Source organism: Sinocyclocheilus anshuiensis, unplaced genomic scaffold, assembly GCF_001515605.1.
Source record: "Sinocyclocheilus anshuiensis isolate Anshui unplaced genomic scaffold, SAMN03320099.WGS_v1.1 scaffold437, whole genome shotgun sequence".
Lineage (NCBI taxonomy): Eukaryota > Metazoa > Chordata > Actinopteri > Cypriniformes > Cyprinidae > Sinocyclocheilus > Sinocyclocheilus anshuiensis.
Genome location: NW_015539902.1, coordinates 2,072,125 through 2,083,843, shown reverse-complemented (window position 1 = coordinate 2,083,843; position 11,719 = coordinate 2,072,125). Strand labels below are relative to the sequence as shown.

At 36.7% G+C, this 11,719-nt stretch overlaps 1 protein-coding gene across 2 annotated transcripts in view; it reads left to right on the top strand.

Moving 5' to 3' along the window:
* dclk1a (doublecortin-like kinase 1a) overlaps positions 1 to 11,719 on the top strand; it is a 62,080-nt gene that overhangs the window by 36,754 nt on the left and 13,607 nt on the right. For both annotated transcript variants that reach the window (XM_016483047.1, XM_016483046.1), the window contains exon 6: positions 10,947 to 11,041. In XM_016483047.1, the coding sequence (XP_016338533.1) occupies positions 10,947 to 11,041 (95 nt within the window). The remainder of the gene's footprint in view (positions 1 to 10,946; positions 11,042 to 11,719) is intronic.

The window sequence follows — 11,719 nt, the reverse complement described above, 5'->3', positions numbered from 1 at the left end:
AGAAGTCCCACACTGGCGTGGGCAGGTGTATACATAACGAAGGGGTCCTGTAGTGCAAGACACAACCGTTGGACGGATATGATTGCAATTGCAATTTTGTTGCTGTTACATTGCATTTTAGGTGTTGCTTCTTCTGGGTTGCAGTCAATGCCATTTTATTCACATATACCGGAAAAGCCAGTGGTCAATTTATATACCATTGAAAAGATCAAACATACTGGCTGATAAACAGACATCTGCCTTGTAATCTGTCAGACAGCATAGGTCAAATGTGCGATATTTCTTGGGATGAATCAGATAAGCGATTTCCAGAAAGGTCTAGCTGTGCTTACTTTAGAGAGCCGATTGATGAAGCCACTCACTGTATAAGAGCTGTTTATATAATACACCCTGTCAGGCTAAGTATAGCACATTGATTTCTGGTCGAGAGTGGCCTGCACACCTTTAAACACACATGAACGCACTTTACCTGATGAATTTCTGCACAAATGGCACTGATGTACTGTTTGTGTACAGTTACGAGAAGCCCTTTGTTTTTTTAACAAGACGAAAAAGCGAAGCCCATGTCATCCTACGGATTATTCACAGTTTGAGCAGCACGATCAAGTGTAGAGCTTGACAACACATTTAGAGGTGCTTTAACAAAGGAGACACAGCGAGACAGACATAAACAGCCTCTCTCTGTCATATTTATCAACAGCTGTGTGGGCCGACGGAGATGGTGCTCATCTGTGCCGTTGACATTACAGACTGCGTCTCGTTCTCTGCCTGTCCTATTTACTGAAGGCATCCTTCCAGTGGATTTCTGATCTATAATCTTAGGTCGTTCGTCTCACGAATTTCTGTTAAGCTTTGCTTTGAATTTGCACGGCGGTATAGAGTGACAACTGCCATTTATATGCATTTTATGTAGATAGTATGCTATACTGTTATAAAGAACTCATTGATTTGCATTACAAGCAATTTCTTACTTTTTGGCTAGATAAATATCAGCAACTGCACCAAATTGCATATTTATAATTTTACTATAAAATTGGAGTGTTTTTCCCTTTTAAAGCTCCTCTGTTTATATTCTATTCTATATCATAATATTATAACAATTATAAAAAAAAAAAATCAGACTATTACTTTATGGCCCGGTTTCACAGACAGGGCTTAGACTAAGCCAGGATTAGGCCATTGTTCAATTAGGAAATGTAAGTAATTTTTATTAACATGCCTCAGAAAAAACATTACTGGTGTGCATCTTGAGACAAAACAAAGGCACGGATATATTTTAAGATCAGTCAGTGCAAGTTTCTTTCAGTTAAAACAGCTCAGACTTACACTTTAGTCTGGGACTATAGGCTTAAGCCTTGTCTGTGAAACCGGGGGTATATGTCAGGCTTCAGGATTCAAGGGTTATATTGCCCCACAAAATTTAAATTCCGTCATCATTTACACTGTTGCCATTCCAAACCTGTATGAATTTCCTTCTTCTATGGAACACAAAAGTATTTTGAAGCATGTTGAAAGATTTTTATTTTTTTTTCAAAAGTCTGTGGGCTCCAGTGTTTTGTTCACTCTATTGAACAAAAACAGTTGGAACATTCTTCAACATAACTTCTTTAATGTTCCAAAGAAGAAAGAAAGTCATACAGGTTTGAAACAACATGAAGGTGAGAAAATGTTAATAGAAAATTCATTTTTAGGTATCTCTCTATGTAACGATCTGTCATGTTTTTTATATCATTATTATTTTTTTTATAATTATTCATATTTTTTATTTCAAATAGAAATGCCAGTTAATGTTCTTAATGGAAATTATTATTAAGTGTGGATGAGAAAATCTAACTTTCTAATTCTAATTTTCTGGGGGTCCCAGGATCGGCTGAGAGCCTGGGTTTGTGGATCTGTAAAGGTTAAAAACCCCTGCCTTACTAAACTTTTCAGTTATTTAATTTAGTCTCCATCTGAACCTAAAGCATACAAACACACGCCTTACATCGTCTTTATTTTTCGCTACTAGAAGTCCCACACTGGCGTGGGCAGGTGTATACATAACGAAGGGGTCCTGTAGTGCAAGACACAACCGTTGGACGGATATGATTGCAATTGCAATTTTGTTGCTGTTACATTGCATTTTAGGTGTTGCTTCTTCTGGGTTGCAGTCAATGCCATTTTATTCACATATACCGGAAAAGCCAGTGGTCAATTTATATACCATTGAAAAGATCAAACATACTGGCTGATAAACAGACATCTGCCTTGTAATCTGTCAGACAGCATAGGTCAAATGTGCGATATTTCTTGGGATGAATCAGATAAGCGATTTCCAGAAAGGTCTAGCTGTGCTTACTTTAGAGAGCCGATTGATGAAGCCACTCACTGTATAAGAGCTGTTTATATAATACACCCTGTCAGGCTAAGTATAGCACATTGATTTCTGGTCGAGAGTGGCCTGCACACCTTTAAACACACATGAACGCACTTTACCTGATGAATTTCTGCACAAATGGCACTGATGTACTGTTTGTGTACAGTTACGAGAAGCCCTTTGTTTTTTTAACAAGACGAAAAAGCGAAGCCCATGTCATCCTACGGATTATTCACAGTTTGAGCAGCACGATCAAGTGTAGAGCTTGACAACACATTTAGAGGTGCTTTAACAAAGGAGACACAGCGAGACAGACATAAACAGCCTCTCTCTGTCATATTTATCAACAGCTGTGTGGGCCGACGGAGATGGTGCTCATCTGTGCCGTTGACATTACAGACTGCGTCTCGTTCTCTGCCTGTCCTATTTACTGAAGGCATCCTTCCAGTGGATTTCTGATCTATAATCTTAGGTCGTTCGTCTCACGAATTTCTGTTAAGCTTTCCTTTGAATTTGCACGGATGAGCTTGGCCTCGTAGTCTACTAAATTTTTGTCTGAGCAGTTTATCCAGAGAGTAATCTTTAATTAGAGCACCAGAGAGTAATCTCTAATCAGCTCCAAACACCGCTGGCTGAGGAAATGCAGAGCTGCTCCTGTCACTCAAATCCAGAGACCTTGTTATTATTCTCACTGTGTAATTCTGGCCAGTCGCACAGCTCGTTACTGACAAATCCACAAACAGCTCATTAACCTATTAGCATGTGTTCTACTGCGGGAAAACTGGCTTTTTGTTAATGCGTGTCCCTGGTCTTATTGTGTATGACTCATCTGTGTACGTTATTCCAAAGAAAAAAATTCGTCATTTTTATATTTTTAATTAGTGTATTAACTTGTTTCACCTTGTTCCAAGATATGACTTAATTTTGTTCCAAGATATGTGAAAGTTTTTGCAACATCGACACTGATACTGAATTGTCTCGAGCTGAATAACAACACTACTGTCTTCTGCAGAGCTGTGTGTAGTTGAATCTGAACTCGTTATTGAACTGAACTGAACAAACACTGAATTGACTTGAACTGAATAATGACACTGCTGTCTTGTTAGAGCTATTTAGATTTGTCTCATATATGATGAAGTTTACAGCATTGATTCTGTTATTTTTCTGTGTATTACCGGGAAGCTGATTTGAAACAGTCTGTATTGTATAAAGTGCAATGCAAATAAAGGTGACCTGAATTATTTAATAAGCTTTAATTTAGATAAATTAAAAAAAAAAAGTTCGTAAAAATAAGACCCAATGTACTGTGTCATGGGTTTACGAACTATAGTGTATTGATTTTTCATAGGTGTTTTATGGTTAAAGGAAATGTGCGTAAATTTAAAGGGTTAGTTCACCCAAAAATGAAAATTCATTAGTTACTCACCCTCATGTCGTTCCAAACACATAAGACCTTCGTTCATCTTCGGAACACAAATTAAGATATTTTCGATGAAATGGTTGTTCAACCATAATGTTACGTGCAGGGAAGACTGACACGGAAGAGAAGAAATTGTTGTTTTCTTTGCACACAAACAGTATTCTCGTAGCTTCATAAAATAAAGGTTGAACCACTGATGTCACATGGACTATTATAACGATGTCCTTACTGCCTTTCTGGGCCTTGAATGTGTCAGTTGCGTTGCTATTTCAGAAAGCTCTCGGATTTCATCAAAATATCTTAATTTGTATTCCGAAGATGAATGGAGGTCTCACGGGTAAATAATTAATGACATTTTTGAGTGAACTATGGCTTTTAACAGATTATATCCTGGCAGAAAATTACCAGTACCTTATCTGTTTTTCGATGGATTTTTTTCTCAGAGTGTAAATTGCACACTGGTTAAAGGGGTCATCGGATGCGACATGCACTTTTACATGTTGTTTGAACTGAAATGTGTGTCAGTTCAAACAATATGTAAAACACCCCCCGATCTATCTAAATGCGTCTTATCTTCGTGCGAATCATTCGTGATCCAGCTTCACCTCCAGAAGAAGTGAGTGTAAGGTTTTTTAATGAATCGCTACAAATCGCCTTTCCTAATAACGTGCTAGTTAGCAAGTTTCACGATGAATGCGGCTAAAGTTTACCGTCTCTCAGAGAGCGGCTCGGAAGAGAGGGGCGGGGCGAGCAGAGTTCATTTGCATTTAAAGCAGCATGTAAGAAAACAGCTTGCTCTGAAAAGAGCTGTTTTTGTCAGGGTAAAAACAGTGTTTTTTTACACTACCATTGAGAAATTTTAACCAAACTATGTTACAGAATTTTCATTAAGACCCTAAAGAATCATATCAACTTATACTTTTGGCATTTTTTTTCATCCAAAGTGACTTGTATTGCAAACATTTTATCAGTTTATGCATTCCCCGGGAATTAAACCCATGGCCTTGGTGTTACTAGCACCATGCACTACTACAAGAAGATTTCCTGGCTTCTGTTGTCAGTAATGATTGTTTTTAGTCACAGTAGTTAGTACTCTAATTAAATGCTGCTTAATGTCAGTGTTATCAATTTTATGGGGTAGCAACACCCACTTTTCCAATACTGTCAATTGCTAATGGATAAAATAAAGTACCCCCTCACATATTTTTTTATCAGTTAATATTGTTTTACTTAAAAATATTTCCTTATGAAATGTGAATGTTGTTTAGACCTTATATGCAAGGCCAGAATGCACTGTCTATATGCACAATATATCAGCAGTATTCTAAACAACCTTTTGAACAATGGGATATTTCTTGGATGTTAAAGGTTCTTTATGGATCAATGCCAATAAAGAACCTTTACATTTAAGAGTAAATAATGTGAGCTCTGATTTCACTAAAAGCATGTAAATTGTAGATAGGAGCCCACAATGGGAATGATATTTAAAAAGAAAAAATCTAAACAGTTTAGATGTGTAATATTGGCCGTAACATAAAAATAATTTTCAGCTACTGTAGCTGCGTGTATTACTCTTTGCAATAAAAACAGTATGAAAAGTCGTGTTTATTTGTCAGTGATAGAATTAATTGCACAGAGACTGATAAAATTCTGTATCCTGGTCCACTCTGTCTGGCTCCTCTCTGAAACCCTGTCGTGCATATCACATAGATGCACCGTAAATAGAAATTTCATTAAAAATGATATCCACTGTGAGACAGATGTGCTTGCTTGAATGTACTCAGAGCAGGATGCTCTGCTCCCAGAATGGAGCTCTGAGTGCCCCAGAGGACAGGCACAATCGCTATTTGGATGCTTCATATATTTTAATAATGCAGAAGTGTATTTATATGTAATGTGTGTGTAAACATATAAAGTCTTAGTTTTTATGCCATGCACTGTATATACGTTACATAATTAATTCCTGTAAATACAGCTTTATTTTTTGAATGTTTCCACTATAATTTCTCATTATTTGAACATTTTATAATTTATATATTGACTTAAAGGAATAATTCACCCAAAATGGAAAATTTACTGAAAATTTACACTCCTCTCAGGCCATTGAAGATTATAGATGGGTTTGTTTCTTCACCACAACAGATCTGGAAAAATGTAGCATTACATAGCTCATAAGTGGATCCTCTGCAGTGAATGGGTGCCGTGAGAGTGAGAGTCGAAACAGCTGATAAAAACATCACAATAATCCACAAGTAATCCATGTGACTCCAGTCCATCAATTAAAGTCTTGTGATGTGAAAATCTGCTTATCTGTGGGAAACAAATCCATCATTAAGGCATTTTTACTTTAAACCATTGCTTCTGGCCAAAATATGAGTCCATAATCCATAATAATGCTTCCTCCAGTGAAAGAGTCCGTCCATCCTCTCACATCAAAATTCACCAACATATTTGTTTAGAACTGTTTAGACTAAATTTGCTTGTAAATGGTGCTTGATCTGTGCCTATTTCAGTCCTGAAGACGAGATGACTTTTTAACTGGAGAAAGCGATATTATGGATAGAGGACTCATTTGAAATAAAAAATGTCTTAATGATGGATTTGTTTATTGCAAACACGCAGCTTTCTGCTTTGCAATGCGATAATTGATGGCATTGTGAAAGTAACTTCTGCATCTGCATGTTGGATGTCCTGAGGGTGAGTAAATTATCAGCAACTTTTTTGAGTGAACTATTCCTTTAAAAAGCCATTTTTTGGTAATGTCTATTCATTGATGTTCTCCTCTTTGAATTGTCTTTGGGGGAGTTTTTTCTGTACATATTGATAAATGTAATGAATTTAATTTATAAAAACTCTGATCGATTAACAGCCCTAAAAACATAATCATCTCTTCTGTGACGGATCATAAGTCATTCATATTCACACAGAAGTTATTTCTGCTCAGCTGTAGTGGGAGTGTTAGATCAGGACAGGGGTATATCAGGGGAGGACACTGTGCCTCTTTCACAGTCCCTTTTGGATCATATCCTCGTTTTGAATTAAGAACTAAGGGTCAGATGCAAACAGCAGACCAAACTGCACCTGGTGTGAAAAAGAGAGAAGTAAACAGCAGAGAGAGGAGAGAGGAGAGAGGTCACATCACTGGATCCATCCTCCCACAGCTGAGCATGTTACACAAGAGCAAACTCAGAGTCATTTCTCTCATTTTAGTGTCTAAACTTATATTTGTGTTATAAACCATGCTGAACTCATATCCCATACATAAAATATGGCCATTCTCCCAGCAGTCTCCTGCAGTGCTGTAACATACTCTATAGCTCCAGCCGTTTATGTTATTTTATGTATTTGTGAAGGGAGTGGGGAATAGATTCAACCTAAGGTTTGGTTCAATTAGGCCTGCAGCTGTGAAAACAGATTTATGTTTGAGCTGTCAAACCTTCTCACACTTGTCACAAAATCATCCGTTATTATTCAGGGTGTGATTAATATGAGGAATATTGATCAAAATCAATTATTTTTAAAACTTATACTTAGTTCCCAACAGGGTCAAAACTTAACAGGGCTTAGGGCAAAAATGCTCCCCAAATTCAAGATAAGGGGGGTAAAAATGCCCCTGCAGAATTAAGCTAGATCTGTTATGACAGTCACAATTTTGTCAAATGTGAACTGAATAGAAAGTGTCGGTTGCAGCATTAAATTTACAGTAGATTTGCTCATGAGTTCTTGTGAAAGTGCATAACTTACATTGATTAGACTGAAGTCTTGGACTGCTTCAGTGTTCTTTTGCTTGCTTTGAATAACTGTTTTGTTTTTCATGCTATTGAAATAACCAATGTAAAGTCTTAATTTTCCAATTTGTAAAAAGCAATAAACAAATTCATGATCGGTTGTTTTGTCTGTAGCCGGAATATGACGTGCTTTTCCCCTACCAAAAAAAAAAAAACTTCTTTAATCATGATATTGCAGTTTCACCCTCTCATTGGGTCCTATTTTTGTAATTTATAGGCTATTTACATGATGTAGTTGTTGTGTAAATGTACTGTACATGAGCAGCATTAAACTGTGTAAAAAACCATCAACGCCATGTCAGATGCATGTTATGTTCCACCTTTGTACTGTAAAGATGGCTTTTGTTGATGCTAAAACAAATTTTGATTGGTAACAGTTTAAAATATTGTCATTAATTGAAGTATCTGGTTAAATTGAAGTATTTTACAGTTGACATAACAGATATATTTTTAAAAGTAATTATAAAAATTGCTATTGCAAAGGTAAAAATGCCCCTCAAAACCAGGAGGCAAATATAGCCCCTTAATGAAAAAGTTAATTTCTGACGCTGCTCACAGTCCAGTTTTGAATAGCCTATTCTGTATCTTTTGTTTTGTTTAGATGCTCTGTAATCTCCCCATAAGGGTTTAAGGATATCTGGATGCTTGTCTGAGGGGATGGCTCAGCTTGTTGCCATTTCTGACGGAGAACTTTGAGAACATGTTGGAGAACTAACCCCAAAATAAAACAGTAATTTGTCTGTTTGTGAAGCATCACTCGCATCAAATTAATGAGCGTACTTCTTCCCCCCAGTCTGACACACACACACACACACACACACATTATTGAAGATATCTCACATTAAGTGGTTTTCATATGGTGCTGAAAATTTGGCCCTCTTGCAAACCTCTTGATATTTAAAACAAAATCATTTGGATTATTTTGAGGCTTTTAAATAGTGACAGACCTCTTCAAACATCTTCACCTGTCATTTTAGACACATTTTGCTATATGTATGAGGAAAATGTTCAAGATTTTGACCTCACAAGTGTAGAAAAACCTGTAAAAACACAAACACACTCACTCACTCACAGCATTTCAAAGGGAACTTGGTGAACTCAAAAACTCCCAAACTGAACTTAGCTTTTTTTTTTGATTGGCAGGGAGCTAGATTTAAATTTAATCACGTTCAGTAATAATAAACTGAACGCTGTTCAGTGTTGACATCTAAAAAGCTATAATTGATCTTTGTTTGTTTCCTGTAAACACCGCATAGACCACACAGGGTCATGTTGACAAATTGCTTTTATAGAGAAGTGCTTTTTATAGGCTTTTAAAACTGTTCACCTGCAAGCTAGTGGTATTCAGAAACCAAATAAATGAATGAATAACTAAATAATTAAATAAATGCCTTAGAACAAATAATACATAACTGAATGAATGAATAAATAAATACCTGAGATAACCTTAGAGATCACGTATTCATTAGTGCTGTCAAACGATTAATCGTGATTAATCGCATCCAAAATAAAAGTTTTTGTTTACATAATATATGTGTGTGTACTGTGTATATTTATTATGTATATATAAATACAAACACATGCATGTATATATTTAAGAAAAATATGTTATGTTTATATATTAAATATATTTCTATAAAATATTAAATAAACGTAAATATTTTCAAAATATATACTGTATGTGTTTGTGTTTATATATACATAATAAATATACACAGTACACACACATATATTATGTAAACAAAAACTTTTATTTTGGATGCGATTAATCACGATTAATCGTTTGACAGCACTAGTATTTATATTAGTAAAATTGACATTTAATATATTTTTTCACGAGACCTTAGAAATTACTGTCTCATGTTAAAATACGGTAGTGTTTATGTTTGTATCTGGCCGTGGTTCGAGTGCCATTAAAGGTCTGTCGGTGGGAAGATTCGGCGCGTTTCACCATTACCTCAGCCCTCCGCGCCTCCCACTACCGTACCGCACCGGCCGGCCGGCCGCGCGTCACAGCTACGCAGGCAGACGGCGAGCCAATGAGCGGGCAGCGGCTCACGCTCTGTACTCCGCTCTGCTCTCCGCTGCTCCATTCATTGGAATCCGCGCTCAGCGAGTGCTGCTGCTTTATGCCACCTGGAATAGCACTGTGTCTCAAGATGCTGCAATACGAAGGTAGGAGAGGCGGATTCACTGCTCTTTTTTGGATACATGGGAAGCTGGCTTTTACTTTTTAGGACGGAATTTAATAGTGAGGATTATTCAGCCGGAATTGACGCCAGAATGATTTTATTTCATGTGTATTCATATGTGAATCAGTAGGTTATTCATTTCTAATTCCGTTCATCTTCATAGGAGAGACCGAGGAGTGTAACTTGTAATACAATTTGTTTATATGTCTTTAACAGTTTTTTTTTGCGCTATGTGTTTTAAACATTGATATGATATACCCATATTTGTCTGCTACAAAATGAAATAGTTTAGAAATCTAAAATTTATTACTAGTCTGTGTAAATGAATATGGGTTGTAACACGCTGTGCATTAAATTATTGTGGTAATTAAATTCAGTTCTCCAAAATAATTTTTCTGTCATCCCACGTTTTTGCAGTGACTTTGGACATAATAATTAATTTGGACAAAAAAATTAATAACACAATAATTAATTTGGCCTAGTTCATATTTAATTTCTAATAATTGTATTTAGCCTATTATGTACACAAATTCAGTGCAGTCATAAAACACATTGGTTTATTTCTGTTATAACTTCACTACAAGCTTTGACTTTTCCATTCATAGCTGCTGCTTTATTCAATTTCAAAAGTGAATTAGAATGGATAAGGTGCAGTTAAAAATATAATACTTATTTTTGCTGCTTATTTAAATTTTGATGTTCTGTATAAATAACTGTTTTGGCGATGGATGTTTCACTTTTGTGTGTCCTGGTAACATATGAGAAAGTGTAATACTGTCAAGGGATAATTTCTAATCTGTATCAGCAAATAGAGGCAGTCGCCTGTGAATATGAATCAGCCTGGTGTTGACAGAGAGTTCGGATCTTCTCAGTGGTGTGTAGTGCAGTCCTACCATGACTGATGGGCCTTGGAAGATGTGAGGTTGTAGAAATGGAGGGATTTGTGCCACTGGGTGTGTGGCGCTCTATCCGAAGAGGATTTGTTTAGGGATGCGAGTGTGGGAAGCAGGAGCAGCTGTGTGGGCGATTTCTTCTCTTCTTACTCACAGACAGGCTTTTGAAAAGCTCGCTCTTTGAATATAAGAGCACTGGCAGCCTCCTGGGGGATCTTGAAATATTTGCTGAGCTTCATTCACAAACTTTGTACACTTTTTTGTGAACTCAGACATTATTCCACTTTTTCTTTGTAGTGAATGGGACCCCGACCAGTCAGCTGTCCACACCCCATTCTGCAAAATCGCCCAGTCCGTCTCCCACCAGCCCAGGGAGCTTGAAGAAACACAGGGTAAGACAACATTCTCTCTACAATCACCCTAATACACACACGGTTTATACACTAGCTCATACACCTGCCTAAACATAAACCTCAGATCTTTTACTGTCCACCTGGTTCATTTGATAACATATATCATCTAAATCCAATTCTGTTGTGCTAAATAGTGTCCTTTATGTGATATATTTTTTTTGTTTATCCAGTATATCGTGTGATTTGAGTGTCCAGACCTTCTCCACTTAGATAGAACATTCTGTTGCCTTCCTTCACCAACTCGGGCTCTATATAACGCGCTCCTTCTATGTTCTCAGGAAATGGACAAGGCCATCATTGACAGCACAGCTTAACTTCCCCACTTCTTCAAAGTGGCACTAAGATCCACAGTCAATCCTTAGTCTGGGCCACTACATTTGGAAACTTTTGGTCTCTCATGTTTCGTTAAGTGTGAAAATCCGCTAGTGTCAGCCATGGAATATGACTTCTGCTTGTAGTAGAGCAGCAATCATGAAGTTACATGAAATTGGGGTCCAGAATTAACTTTTGCCATTAATCTGCCAATGGCGATAATTTGAGAAAATAAATACCAAATTTTTGTATTTTTCATGATTTTGATGAAGTTGTGTAATTTGCAGCATCATATTTAAGGTGATATATTTTCCATAGCACCTAAAAACAAAGGAAATTGTGATA